Source organism: Haemaphysalis longicornis, unplaced genomic scaffold (assembly GCF_048455015.1).
Source record: "Haemaphysalis longicornis isolate Haplotype H1 unplaced genomic scaffold, Haemaphysalis longicornis Haplotype H1 scaffold_1, whole genome shotgun sequence".
NCBI lineage: Eukaryota > Metazoa > Arthropoda > Arachnida > Ixodida > Ixodidae > Haemaphysalis > Haemaphysalis longicornis.
The window spans coordinates 448,287,149-448,301,957 of NW_027526203.1; the positions used below are offsets into that span (position 1 = coordinate 448,287,149).

At 46.6% G+C, this 14,809-nt stretch overlaps 1 protein-coding gene across 4 annotated transcripts in view; it reads right to left on the reverse strand.

Annotated features, from left to right (window-relative positions):
• Positions 1-87: 87 nt before the first annotated feature.
• Positions 88-14,809, reverse strand: part of LOC144155961 (uncharacterized) — a 48,110-nt gene continuing 33,388 nt past the window's right edge. For 3 of the 4 annotated variants that reach the window (XM_077687692.1, XM_077687691.1, XM_077687694.1), the window contains exons 15-16: positions 4,723-4,805; positions 88-2,193 (exon numbers count right to left, since the gene is read on the reverse strand). In XM_077687692.1, the coding sequence (XP_077543818.1) occupies positions 4,791-4,805 (15 nt within the window). In that variant the 3' untranslated portion in view covers positions 88-2,193; positions 4,723-4,790. The remainder of the gene's footprint in view (positions 2,194-4,722; positions 4,806-14,809) is intronic. The other variant, XM_077687693.1, reaches the window with a different exon arrangement.

The window sequence follows — 14,809 nt, forward strand, 5'->3', positions numbered from 1 at the left end:
AATAAATATACAATCGCAACTTCTCTGCCCCTTTTTCAGGCTTATTACGAGCCTAACATCCTGCAAACAATGTTCAGGACAGACAAGTCATAAAATTCAAAATTTATTTGTAACAAAAGTACGACTGTTCGAAGCCGGTGAAACGCAGACAAGGCACAAACACAGGGGCACTCCCAATGAGCAATCGCACACAAGGCAGCTTTTACTGGGTGCAGTGCAGTGGGGTCCAACGAACTGCACTTGCTGTTGAAGTGATGTAGAGTTGAAAACAAAAATAACTTGGGACATTGTGCTGCAGTTCTTTGAAGTTCCCATTGTTCGCGAAGGCCACGAGTATTTGATTGTCTCAACTTGAGAGAGCACACCCTGTGAGTTGTGATGAGGAACTTCTCGGACAATGTGACACAAACACAACAGTTAAGAAAAGTGATAGTGGAGTTCAGTGAGAAATTTGAGCAACTGACTGCAATGTACCGAGGAAGCATCACTTCCATACAAGCACCCAGAACCAGTGAGCTCAAAATTTAGGAATTCCACAAAGCATACATTAAGCTTCACCCTTTCTGAAGCGCGGTCATCGGCCAAGATGACACGCTTGCTGTGGCCATGGTGATGCCCGCAGTGGTGACAGGCACATCTGCCTTTTCTGGTCATGGAAAGGCAAAGAATTTCTGCGCAAAGAAAGCCACGAACCATTACCTACTACCGGCAGAGGTGAACAGCCAAATGGTGGCAATGTCAGGGCAAAAAGGGGGAAAATGCAGACGGCAATGAACAGATCAAAAATAATAATAACAATAATTAAAAAAAAAGGTCGGTTGCAGGGTTTTTGTGAGATGAACCCGTGCAACCTTGTGCGACCTATCCATGCAGGGTACCAGCAGCATGTGATGAGTTCCCACCCCTCAACAAAAGAAAAGAAAAAGAAAAGCAACCCAGCCATGTTGAATGTGTGAGTGGGACTCCCAGCTTAGTGCCCTAAAGCAGCTTAGCTACAACAAGGAAGAGCTGAGGGCAACGCTAGCAGATGATGCACCACCCCCTTGGCTTTCTCTGCCTGGTCCAATGAAGCACCCATTTCTAATTTAAGGGGGGACGTGGCAAGTAAAACGACTTTTTTATTTATGGACCAAATTGAACCAAATTAGGAGCATTTATGTAGCTAACCATTCTAACAAAAATACAGAAATCAGATTAAAGATACCTTCTATACTTTTTAAGTTGGAAGACTAATTACCTAAAGCTTGCAATCAGCATAATTAACTAATTAGGCATGAAGTCAACCAGATTTTTATGTCAGTGTGATTAGAAATGCCTATTCTGTGCAAGGAAGCTATTAGATTATTGCATTATATCCTTTAAGCATAAAGAAAGAACAAGTAAAGTTTCACCTTCCTTTCAAAATCAGAAATAGTGTCATGTCAAAAAGAAAGTGAATCTTCTGTCTTTCTTTTTGGATACCTAAAGGAAATAAATCAATAATCAAATAGCTTCCTTGCACAGAATGGACCTTCCTGGTAATGCTGACATGAAAATCTTGTTGAGTTCTTGCCTAATTAGTTAATTAATCTTGCGACAGCTCTGTGAAGGTAATTAGTCTGGTAACTCAAAAAGTATAGAAGATATTTTAAAACTGATTTAAGTTTTGTTAATAGGTTAGTTAACTACATAAAATCTCCTAATTTGGCTAAATTTGGTCCATAATTAACAAAAATAGTTTTACTTGCCACGTCCCCCCTTAAACTGGGTGTGCTTGTTTTGGTTAAGAAGAGGAGCATGCTTTCTCGGTATTTTACAGAAAGTAACACAAGATGAAAGGGAGGAAAACAACAAAGAAAAGGACTTCAGGACAAGCAATACTAGCCTAAAAACATAACTTCCAGGTACCAAAAGAAAAAACAGACAGTGCACAGGTAAAAATTCCTTGCTCACTATCACTGCCAGGGTGCTTGAGTATGGGTACTGCACCCACGGACAGACCCGCAACAGCTTGGGGCTGGAGGAACAACAGCCCTGGCTGGAGGAACAACACACCAAACTCTTACACGGCAAATGTCAGCTAAAGGGGAACGGGATGACAGGCTTGGTCCCAACAATACAAGGCAGTCGACTGGTCAGAAGTACGCGTCCAGTGAGGCAGTTTCCAAAATGAGCGTTGAACAACAGCAGATGTTAAGGCAGCGAGACGAGTCACTGAAACACAAAAACAAAAAAGGCAAATGTAAAATGTGACACAATGACTAAACATTTTCTTTTTTTACAAGCACCAAATATAGATTTTTACGGTCTTCAAAGTGCTGGGAACCATGTAAGGTTGACAAGCAGTGCCCACTGAGTCCCTAAAATTGAGGCCCTGTTATACTGAGCAAACACATAATGCGAACAAAATGTGAAATTTTGCAGGTGGTTCCACTGTCTGTTTTGCTATATTATTCACATTTCAGAGGCAGCTCTTGCCTAACTAGTCCATCCCCAGAAGCCAGTAAGAAATAAGTCAATGACTGCAGCCAATTCGCTTCTTTGCTGCTGCTGCAACGACTTTTACTCCATCATTGTTGATATAAGTGTGAGCTTTCTTCATTTTTTGAAAGTGATAATCCTTGGACATCACCTTGGAGGCGCAAACGCTATGACCTATCTTTCTCGTTCTGAGCAAGTGTTACCACGATAACAGCACACGCTGGAGATCCCTTCTTTGGGGGGGAAAGGGGGGGGGGGCAAATCTTGGTCAACCTCCCAGAAGGGCACACTTGGGTTGCAAACATGCGTTAATGTAGTGCCGTCGCTGCGAGGCACGTACACATGAATGCTTGACATTTTCTTGTTTTTTTTTTTCTTTTCGGGCAGTCGCCGCAATCTTGGCTGATCCCCCTAAGTGGGTATGCTTGGCTTGACAAACGTGCGCAGGGAACGCTGGGCGGTCGTCGTGATGCACGCACACACGGGCACTAGACATTATCCTGGTTTTGTTAACTCCCAAGCAAAAGTTGGGGATTTCCATAATTTGCCTAAATTCACGTGTAACTCTGACCGAGGTGATGCCCAAAGTTACTTTGCAAGTAGTATAGCTACTGAGGAAGGCAGTAGAGTTTCCAATTCAGAAAGCGCACCAAACAGTCAAGAACAACAACTTAGATTTAAAGGAGCCAACTACAGTCGAGCACGGATATACCAAACATGGATACATTGAATTATTGTCTATATCAAACAGTCTGACCGCCCCGTTGAAATCCCATGCAAAAGTATAGCGCTGTTGTATGCGTGTATCGAACTCCCGATGACGGGCACATTCAATATATCGAATGCTGCTGTGCAGGCGCCCCTGCAAGTGCGCTTCTTCTGACTAGATTTATGTGACGGCGATGACTTCTAGTGGGCGCTGCCATGCTCGGTGAGGACGAGTCAGGCGTCTCGTCGATTTGATGGCCTCCAACACCTGCTGCTTGCACGCTAACATTGGGGGCAGCCGAATGGCAGCAAGAATGTGTGGAGTGATTGGTTGCCAAATGCAATAAAGGAGGAGGGGAAACGGACCGGAAGCACTCGGTTCTGGCATTTTGTCTGGTGCTTGAGCGGTTACCAGTGGTGGCTCGGGCAGGGGAAGCGATGTGGCATGTTGCGTGTTTGTTTTGTCCGTGGCACCCATTTCGGAGTCAATCACGAAAACACCGAATAATTTGGATGTAGCGACGAAAGTGGACATTATTCGACGAGTACAGGCCGGCGAAGAAATGTCGGCTGCAAAGGTATTCGAAATGTCTCGCAACATTTTTGAGCCCGATACTGCGCATCAAATCTGACGTAAAGGCGCAGGCGGCACGGCCACAGCCCGGCTTATCCGGAGCATGTCGTGTGCACAGCGGCTTTGTTGCGCGGCTCCATACGAGAGGTGTTCGGACACCAAAGACAACGGCGCTGAGTACCTCGAGAGTGAATTTTGAGAGCTGTCAGCGTTGCCATGCGCCATTCCAAATGACGCAGCGGTACACAAGTTTGTAAGTGCTGATAACGATGTGCAGGCTGTGGCAGACATCACCGATGCCGAAGATGTGGACCCTACTAGTGGCCCTGACAACGTTCCCAACTCTCTACTGAAGCCGAGCTTGCGTCAGTGTTCAGATTCCCCACTGTTGTGGGATAGTGCACAATGCCTGATTTTCTTATTTGGACTGCATAAGTTTGAAGACAGTGTGGTAAACTTTATGACACAAAAGAAGAAGCAAGTGAATCTCAGACTTTTCATGTTAAATAAAGTGCAATGGTCGTCCCACTGCGGTTCGAATTTTCCGTGCTGTGAAGAACAAATCAGTAAGCTATCACTTGTTGCGTCTTGGAAAGCTCTCAGTAATGTGCAGAGTTATCAGATAATCTTCAGACACGCATATTTTATGTTTTGAATCATCGATATATTGAACTATTTCGTGATCCCATTGGAGTTCGATATATCCATGTTCAACTGTACTCAAATTTGTCAAATACAAATTCTCTAGCCCCAGTGAAAGAGCATCACTTAAACACCATACGCCAAAGCGGCTTCGCTGGCAACAATTATGAACGTATTTCCCAGATCCACCGGTGTTATGTATGCTGCCTGATATCCAAGATGAATACTGGAAACTGATTTAATAAGAGAATAAAAAAAAATACTTAAAAATATGATCTAAACTTACACAGGGAGAATGGCTTACACATGTTTGGACTACGCTTGACTCCTACACCCACCTGTGTAACAAATTTTCATTTTTTTTGTCGATGGGCGGCTCTCCCAGTTCATGCTGGCCAAGATGAAGCTAGCTTTTAACAAACTGAAAGAAAAAAAAAAATCCAGGTAACCAGTGTCTTTAATACCTGTACTAAAATAAATGGACCATAGAGTGCTTGCTACCTTCCTGAAAAATTTGAGTTTGAACAAGTACCGTATTTACTTCCGTAATGAACCCACTTTTTTTCTAGAAAATTCAGCCTGAATTTGGGGGGAGGGTTCATTATGCGGGAAAAAATTGCAAGAGATTTTTAAAAGTTGATATTTCATGCAATAAAGCTGCCAAGAAAAGCGCTGTTAGAGCCTTACCATCTTTGTAAAAACACGTAGGTAATTATGTAATCAAATTTCTTTTTTATTCCCAATATGCTAGTCATATGGAGCTGTCCTCACTGAAGTCGCTTGTGGCTTCACATTTTTTGTTGGCCCACAGCGCACCGTCTTCCGTGCCGTCAAGGCACTCCAAAATATCTTTTACGACACTGGGAAACTTCCCATCTTTGGAACCACAAAATACAAGGCGATCCCTGTTCACCACCCAAAAATCTCTCCTCCTCACCCATAGCGTACATGCACTGGGCCAACACTAAAGTGCCGCCCAGCCGTGCGGTTTCCATGTGCATCAACGTATGCTCCACCACCATCAGTTTAAAACTGGCTGTGTAGCTCATGTACTGGCCCATCAAACGGCCGGAACACAGCTGAACAACAAAACCACGGACCGTAATGGCGACGTTGCGGAACAGCAAAAGCAGGAGTGCGGAGTATGTTTAGTGCTTTGTTCGCACGCCGCCAAAACCAGCTGTAACAGCAAAGAGCGGGGAGTAGGTTTTGCGCTTTGTTCATAAGCCGCAACGTTTTCATGGCGCAAGAAGGTTTGTTGTGTGTTCAGCAGGTGGCACCCTGCAAGCGTGGAGGAGCACAAAACAGTATCAGTGCAGCAAGTAGAAATACCATCGGTGAAAGAGTATAAATATTTAGGAGCATGGCTGAACGACAGCGAAGATTACACGCACGCGCATGAGGTGGCACAACACCTTAAAGGTGCTGTGCCACCAAATTTTAAGTCTGTAAAAAGCCTGCTGTAGGCTTTCTCTGTATGCAAGGACCCTCAACACGAAGTTCCGGGTACAGCAAGCGCTTAATATATATTTTAATTTGCTTCTAAAAAGTACCTAAAAGCTCTTCTGGAAATCGGGACCCATCGCTAGCGCCACTAACCATGACGTCAGTGAATTGCCAGCATAACAAACGGTCTCTTTTTTTTGCCTGCTCAAAGCAGCTCTGAGCAGCTCCAAGCAGCTCCGTATTTTATTTGCCCATAGAACGTCTATGGCGGGAGCAGTTGTGGGCTGCTTGGAGCTGCTCAGAGCTGCCCTAAGCAGGCAAAAAAAAGAGACCTAAAGTTTGTGACGTCACACCACGTTAGCGACTCGAGCGACGTCAACGTGAACTCCAGTTACCACAGTGGTTTGTTTGGTCGCTTGGTCAGCTTGGTCGTATCACACATATCCCCAGTGCACTTCACGACAGCGACGACAACGCGACGGCGACGCCGACGAGTCGCCAAACCATCGCCCAACTGCCGAATTTCCAGACCGCGTTGTCACACTACGCCGACGGCGACACAAACACTCCGGCTGATGGAAAGTTGCCGTAGTTTGACAAACTCGCCGACCGAAGACGCCAACAAAACGGGTCGCCTGAGTGGTCGCGCAACGCGTCGCCGGGAATCGACCGAGAAGCGAAAACTGCGCCCCGACAACATTCGTGCCGCAATGAATGCGGCTCTATTTTGTTAGTTTCTGGAGTGAATAAACTCAGTAAAGTCCATGAAGCTCATACAACTCAACACTAGCGCTAATGCGATCCGTATTTGGCGTTCGACGCTGCGGCCGTGCTCTTCGGAAACGCCGCTACCCCGGAGCTGCAAACTGCATATGCGTGTGCGATCGGCTCGCCTGTAGAAAATATAAGGTCAGTTTTGTGCAGAAGAGTTACGTAGGGTAATTTGGGTAATAAGAGATCAATATCGACCAGGGTTTTTCACGTAAACCGTAAAACCGAAGTACGGCAAGCACTATCCCTACAGTGCAAAATCGCAGTGGCAGCCGGGCACACTTATTTTTGCGAGCCCTTTCACGAAGAAGCAGAGTTGATGGCGACAAGCTATTGCGGGGGCTTCGCGGAACCTTGATGCGCAAGCGCTATTTAAGAAATTTCAGTTTACCAGCCAGGAATTCTGTAAACTATCTAGTAAACACCGACGTACGACTCGAAGGATGGGTCTCCATCTATTACACCGGCTATTTCGCGCCCGGACGCTATTTGTTCGGTGGCGCAGTGGTCTCGCGCGTCGCGCCCGCCCGGTCAACGTTGCGGGTTCAATTCGCGGCAGGGGAAGCTTTCTTTTTTTTCTTTTTTTTAGTGGTTTTTTAAGGGGCATGGTCCGTGTCGGCGAGTCCGTGTCGGAGCTGTCGCGGCTTGACATGACGAGTCGGCGTGTTTACTTTCGTGGTGAAGCACGTGTGTGCGGGAGCAGATGCCGCAGTAAAGTCGCAGCGTACCGCAGCGCCGCCAGGCGCCGCATCGTAGACATACGTGGCAGAGCGTCCTCGCAACACTGTGACGTCACGGCTTGAATCGGCGCCCAGAAACCGAAACCGTATCCTGTTCCCATGAATCGTGCGATAATAAATTTTTTACTCAGAATATGTGCATGTGAGAGCATGTATCATGCTTTCTAAAGAAATATAAACCGTTTGCAACAAAGAATGCACAAGCAACAAATTTGGTGGCACAACACCTTTAAGACGAAAGGAAGACGGAACGCAGCTATAATGAAGCAGCATACGGCAATAGGGATACAGCAAATACGAGGTGGTAAAGCGGGATTCACACGACGGAGAAACCCTCTCACGGAGGCGGACGGATATGTGACGTCAACAGCACGTGACCGGATTATCCGGCCTGGCGGCGCATCCACACGTGCGGAGCTACGCGGAGTGACTAGCAGACGACAGCGCCGAGGAACAGGTTCCATTCCCCGCCGAGGGCCACCGCCGTCGAGCGAAAACATGCGGAGGCATTTTCTTTCGCGGAGACACCGCGGGCTATCCCCACCGAGGGGCGGAGCCTAAAACCGGTCACGTGGGCGGGTCCCGCGGGCCAAAAAGAGAGGGTTTCTCCGTCGTGTGAATCCCGCTTAAGGGGAATCTGGAAAGGTCATGGTACCAGGATTAGCTTTCGCAAATTCGGTTCTGCGCATGAAACCAGAGACCCAAGCGGGCCTGGAGGTAAATCAGAGGGCGGAAGGGCCCACAGCAAAACTACAAATGAAGCGATACAAGGGGATATGGGCTGCTCATCTTTCGAGGCGAGGGAGGCGCAGAGCAAGATAAAGTTTGAGGAGCGACTTCATGACATGGAGGACGAAAAATGGGCCGCGAGGGTGTTTAACTCTTTTGGGACCGGCGGAAAAAGTGATGAAAAAGGGAGGTCTAGTTACAAATTTTTTTTTACATAAAGCAAAGGCACCATCCTGCCTTAGCATATACCAAAATGCAGCTAATTATATGTTCTTTTACATACAATACCAAGTTTTACTTCAACACTGACGATAGAACCCTGAAAAAATCTGAAACTAAGAACTTCGTAAAAAAACTACAGAAAAAGATAGAAAAAAGCGTAAATATAAAAATATTAAAAAAGAGTAAAATTATTTACGATACACAAAATCTAACACAATGCTTTGTTTCTTCATTGAAAAAGTTTGATGTGGCTAGGTGCAACTAGTTTTTTGTTTTGTGTGTGATCTCTTTGGCACTAGGGCCATGGCTACGTCGTCGCCCAGGTACACGCCGGGCTCCTGTCTCGGCGAAAACTTAATCCGTTTCTGTGCTGGTGGCAGGAGATCACCACTATAGGCGCCGTGCAGTGAACAGAGGGCGACACTGAGCCGCGACACCCAGCGCCGCCATCGGGGAATAAGAAAAACACTGGGTCGGCCACCGCTCGCCAGCGTGCTCGGGTTTCGGTTGCGCTCCTGCTTGGCGGCACTGGATCAAATGTAGTATACGCAATTTTTAAGTTTTATATTAATTAAAACATACTACTGTAATTCTACCGCACCGGGGTAGGAATAGACTGAAGGACGGAACTGTTGACTACGCGTACGGAGGAGGAAAGCAAGCGATATTGACTTTGCCATGCATAGTCAGAACGCAGGTGGAGCCTTTCGTGCGGACGTTTTCACGTTTCCACATAGTTTTTTCAGTGAATTTGTGTTTCCAATAGAAAGCACAAATTAATTAGCTGCTCACAGCATTGGAAAGAAGCCGTTTTGTTCGCATACTTGAAATCGGACCGCCGCGGTTTCGCGAGTACGGTGCCCGTCTCACAGGATCGATTGTTTGGGTGTAGTGCGGTGTGTACGCTGCGCTACGTGCTAGTAGCATTGACTTCAAAGCAAGTAAAATTACCTTAAATACGCGGGCTCCAGTGTGGATCATGCGGGTGGGAAGCATGGAGAACTGCGCACCAACTGGGGGAGATTTTCGATTGATTGTGCGGTTCAACTCGCTGACGCCAGACAGGCGATGAGGCGCGCCATAGTGGAGGGATCGGGATTAATTTTGACCACCTGGGGATCTTTCACGTGGCCAGAATCTCGAACACGAGGGCGTTGACGCTTTTCGCCTCTATCGGAAAAGCGGCCGCAGCGGCCGAGAAACGAACCTGACGACGATTTTCAATTTCACGGCTTGAATTATCGCCAAACATTCCCAGAATGCGCCTTGATCCTCGCCCCTGACAGTTCATTCCGGCTGGTGCCAGTTCGTCCCACCCCGAGAACACGGAGCGAGCAAGCTTTCTTGCTCCGTGCACCAAGTCAACTATCGCCTCAGGAGCGACAGACTACAACCTCTGTGCCTTCTGTCTCCTTTTCCGTGAATACATTCACAATGTACACGGGTTTCGCTGCAAGACTACCTCTTCCTTTTTACGGGGTAAGCAGGGCCTCCAAATATTAGAATCATCATAAACTCCGTTTATTTTTTATTGTTCTCTGAAGTTGCTGTTGTGAGCCCCGTTAAAACGGCAGCTGAGTGTTACGTGCCGCATGAATTTTCATTATAAACGCCGCGAAAGACACATGCACAAAGCAGAAAAACCAACCCTCGTGTAAATACTGCCAATGCGCGCGGTATTCGCTAGGAGGGGAAATTTATTGTAAGCTCACGAGTATTAACAGCTGGCAAACCGATATACTTTACTTTGACAGCAGCATGTAATCTGATTGGTAGTCATCGCCGTTGTATTTTCTAAAAATTTCACGGAATTGTGCCGCCTGTGAGGCTGTGACCAGCGACCAGCCTTCCCAACTCGGACGATTCAGGGCAGCGAAGGCGGTAGCTTTCCTTCTGCGCTTTGTTTCTTTTTAAAGCCTCTCGGTCGATAACACTCCATCCTGTCGCCGTTGCAGCGTATTCCGAAAACTTGAGCCGCTTAAGCGCACCTAACCACTTGATAGAAGCCTTTGCAAGGGCGCGTGCACAGTGCCTAAAGCAGGCGGCCGGCCAGGACGGTGCGGCTCAGCCTACCCAGTGTTGCGCGGAGGCGCGGTAGATGGCGCTGCGCCCGCTCGGCAAACTTGACTGCACGGAGCCTATAGGTAGTTAACACCCTAGCGAATAAATATAAACCAGCCAGAACATAGTTCGAGCGCACGTATACCTACTCCAGAGCCAATTGAAACCGAAACCAACACCCACCTTTGAGCACGATTTGATGTTCCAGGCTGATCGACACCCGAATCCTCACTCGAGCTGAAATCCGATCTCTAAAGCCGCATTTCGACTCTTCACTGCCACTCTCATCGTTAAAATCCACAGTAGAAGGCGAAGATATGCGAGCCGAGACGAGGCGGATTTCTTATCGCGCTCACACGAGTACGACGCCATGTTTGTTTACATTCGAAACCACTGCCTGTCAGAACAAAATACCGTATTTACAAGACTGTAGGTCGACCCTTTTTTTCAAATTTGACAATCCAATGTAGGGGGGTCGACTTAGAATCGAAGTCGAACCGTCTACCGCTAGTAACGGCAAGAGAAACGAGAAATCGGGGGTGTTACGAGGTGGGGACAGCTTTGCATTCTCGTTCCCATGGTTATGGTCTAAAGTGTGAACCGCATGAGGCGTTTTCTGCTCACGAAAATGCGCCGCGCTGACGCTGCCGCAAATACCACGCGCATGCTGCGAGCTACGGCGGCGGCGGCAGCATGGCGGCGTCACCAGCCACGAAGAGGCCTGTGCGCGTAGCTCCAGCGACCGCTTCTAACCGCTCCCTAAAATATCACTGAAGGCACAAACGAAGACGTTTGTGCAGGAAGGGATCTGATAATGCGGTCGAAAACGACACTATAAAGCATTATCTGCGCCGCGAGGGAAAGCGCTAATCAAATATCCGCCACCGTGATAAGCCTAAACATCTCCGGCGGCGCCAGCCGGCAACTGCCACCATGAAGAGCGCGCCTCCCCATTGGGGCAAGTCGTCAGGCTCCTCCCGCTGCCGCGTGGTAGAACTTAAAAGCAGTAGAAGCTGCTGCGCGCGGAACCGTCGACGCGGAGGGGAAAAAGTCGCTAGCGCAACGCTGGCGCGCACGAATCGCGTGCAAAAACGTGTGAAGAAGCGTTCTATTCGTCTCTAACAAACAAAATGAGTATTAGCGAATCCCTTGATTAATGCACCACGCTAACGTAGCCCAAATCGTATCACGCTGTTCAGTACACTTCCAAACGCAGTGGTGGGGGGTCAGTCGCTCAGAAGTAAATCGCGCGCGCCGACGCTTCCGTCAGCCGCCATGTTATTTGTTTGGTAGAGCCGTCGTGTGGGTTGACGGAAGAGCTTCTCTTTGTGATACGATTTTCTAGGCGGCACTCGCTTTTTTTTTTGACAGATGCCATTTTTGGGGGTCGACCTACATTCGAGTCGACTTACAATCGTGTAAATACGGTATCTGACGCATTGCCGCCTGGCGATAAAAAAAGAAACTTCACAAAAGAGAAAACTCCAGTTTTCAAACTATCTCCTAGATGTCGCTAGGTGTTCCATCGAGCGAAAATTTGTATTCTGCAGGCTCGCGAAACCATCGATCATATGTGATCGATGGCCTATGGAGCGGTCCCGAAAGAGTTAAGTACCTGTATATGAGGAGCGTGGACACGCGGTGGAGATGGAGGACCAGACAGCTGACCAAGCAGTACGGAAAGTCGGTAGGGGAAAGTGGGGTTTACACAACAGTTAAAAAGCAGGTAAAGGCAGCAGAGATGACAAAGTGGGTGCAGAGAATGGAAGCGAAAAAGACCCTGGTGACTTATAGGGCCGAGAAACGGGAAATTAAGAAGGAGGGATTCTATGGCAATACGAGAGGCAGTGCATTGCTCTTCGAAGCACGGGTGGGGTGCCTGAGAACCCGGACATACATGGGTACCTGCAGGCAGCAGGATGAAACATGTGAATGCTGCAGCAGTGATTGCGAAACTATAGACCATATTGTCAGGGGCTGCACAGAGATACGACCCCCGCGGGGTGAGGGGGAAACGACGCTGGAGAAGGCTTTGCGATTTGGGCGAGGGGGAACCTCAACTTCAACACCATAGAGGTGACGAAGAGGCAACTGGAGTGGTGGTGGAGGAAAAGTAGGGAAGGGATGGGTACGCAGGCGGAGTAATCATACGGATGAGAATTTAGAACAGCGAGGGGAGAAAAAAGGGGGTGGGAGTGATTAGTTTAAAACAGGGAAGAGGGGGAGATGGGAGGGAGGAAGCAAATCTATTAGGTTAGCTGGGCAAGTAAGCGTAATAAAACAGGCAAGTTGGCTGCTGGAAACTGACACCCCGATACAAAGGAAGAGCCACTAATCATCATCATCAACATCAGTTTTTAGTTGTGAGCCACAGCATTCGCGCTCACATCTCCGGTTACTGTTCAGATTCCTTTTTGTTGGAATGCGTTTTTAGCCTTTCTGACTGTACTGTAGTGTGATATCAAGTTACTGCGATCATCTACGGCATCAGCAAACATGCTGAGATAAAAACATCCACGCTGCATTTTTTATTCATTGTGACAAAAAAATAAATTCGCAAGACGAAAAGTGTGGGGAGGGTTCATTACACGAGTAAATACGGTACATTGCTTGCAAAAATGTTTGAACACCCGTAGAAGGTCCCCGGTAAAACAGCGGCACATGAAATGCGCTAAAATGGAAGATTTGGTAAATTGGTATATTTTAGAAGAATAAACAGCTTGTAATAAGACACAAGAAAATACAGACAGCACTGTGTCTGTATTTTCTTTCTCGTGTATGGTTACAAGCTATTTATTCTTTAAAACACGAAAGTTTTTTTATCTGAAAACACTTGAAATGAAGATGTTAGCAGTATCAATCCTTACAAATGCTTTTCCTTCTGTTTTTTTTTTTTAATTTAAGGTGGCTATAGAGCTCGTAAATCTCGTAAATCGTAGGATGTGCCTACAGTTGTAATAAAGGTTAGACCCTAAACAGCACTTTTAATTTTCACAGCTCCTCGCACCTGTTCATGGAGCCACAATATATCTAGTAGGCGAAACGGCCCATTGCAGGAGCCGCAAGCGAGCCACCAGATAATGCCATCACAAAGACCAAAGCAGAATACATAGCTTCAATAGCAGAGGTGAGGGTAGCGGCCCCTGATGAACGATATTGTAGTGGCCAGGATTCATTCCGGGGCTCCGCAGTGAAATGCCGATCGCAGCAGCTGTGCCGTTTTTTCTCCCATGAGAGATGCCGCTACTTTAACCTAGGTTAATTAATGCCTGTGACGTTATCTGGCTGCCCTAGGAATCGTCGTTTCCCCTCCCGTCTTGTTCTTGCTCCGTGCACCTGACAGAAGTTAGCTCCTGTGGTTTAATTCGACGTTCTTTGCATGTTGTCGACTACATAAAATGCTGACTTTCATGTGCACAAGCAAGCATATATTCGATCAGTTTTCAGCCACTTTAACAGTGCCATACAGCGCAGAGATTTCTGTCATCAAGCCCAACCTTCGATAAACTGCTCCCAGTTTTGTGGTCCTTGAAATGCGATATACCAAAAATCCACTATGTTCTGACTAAATGAGCTGCCAGGTCGAATACATACAAAAAAGCATTTTTTTTTAGTTGTGTATACAAATGACAATTTTTTCATGTAGTAAGAAGTATGCAAATTAAACCTTACGAACATAAAACTTCATTATCTAAAAACACAGGTCTAAGGAATTACATATAGGGAAATAAAATCTCATTGATTAAAAGCTCTGGAACATGACAGCTAAATAAACATTCAAGACCAGACCAAAATTTAATGTTTAATACAGAGTGCAGAAAAAATAAAAGAAAGAATGCTATGCCTAATTTCTTTTTTGTGGTTAATTTTATGCCCCAACAAAAAACTCTGAAAGAATCTGCTTGGGCAGTCAATTTTTTAAATGCTCAACCAGCACTAGTTAATAACGTACTCCTAGCATCCTGCTTCTTTTTTTGTTTGCTTCATTGGTTATCACATTTCTCCAGCAAGGCAACAAGCAAGTCAATTAGTGTAAAGTAGCACTGAACAGGAAAACAAACCCAAAATAGAAAAAAAAAAAAAACAATGTCTCCATGCTCATGAAACAGACAGCAGAAATGCATAAAACTGTGCCGGGCAGTAAGTAAAGCCTAATAAAAAACACCAAGGCTATGAAAACGTCAGCTCAGAGGTTTGGCTCCACTTTTACAAAATGCTGTTTAGACCCTAGGAACTGCGAAGTTATGAGAAAGAAGTAGCACATCTGATTGGTTCCCAACAATTCCCATGCCACAACAAACGCACGGCGCACAGGACACACCACTCTACAGAAGTCCAAGAAAGCTAGACCAGTTTACCGATACCCTACATGCAGCAATGCCACAAATGCTCAACATTTTTGACAGACGTGGTACTTTCTATGCCGTAGCCTCACGGACTGAACAAGCCACACTGC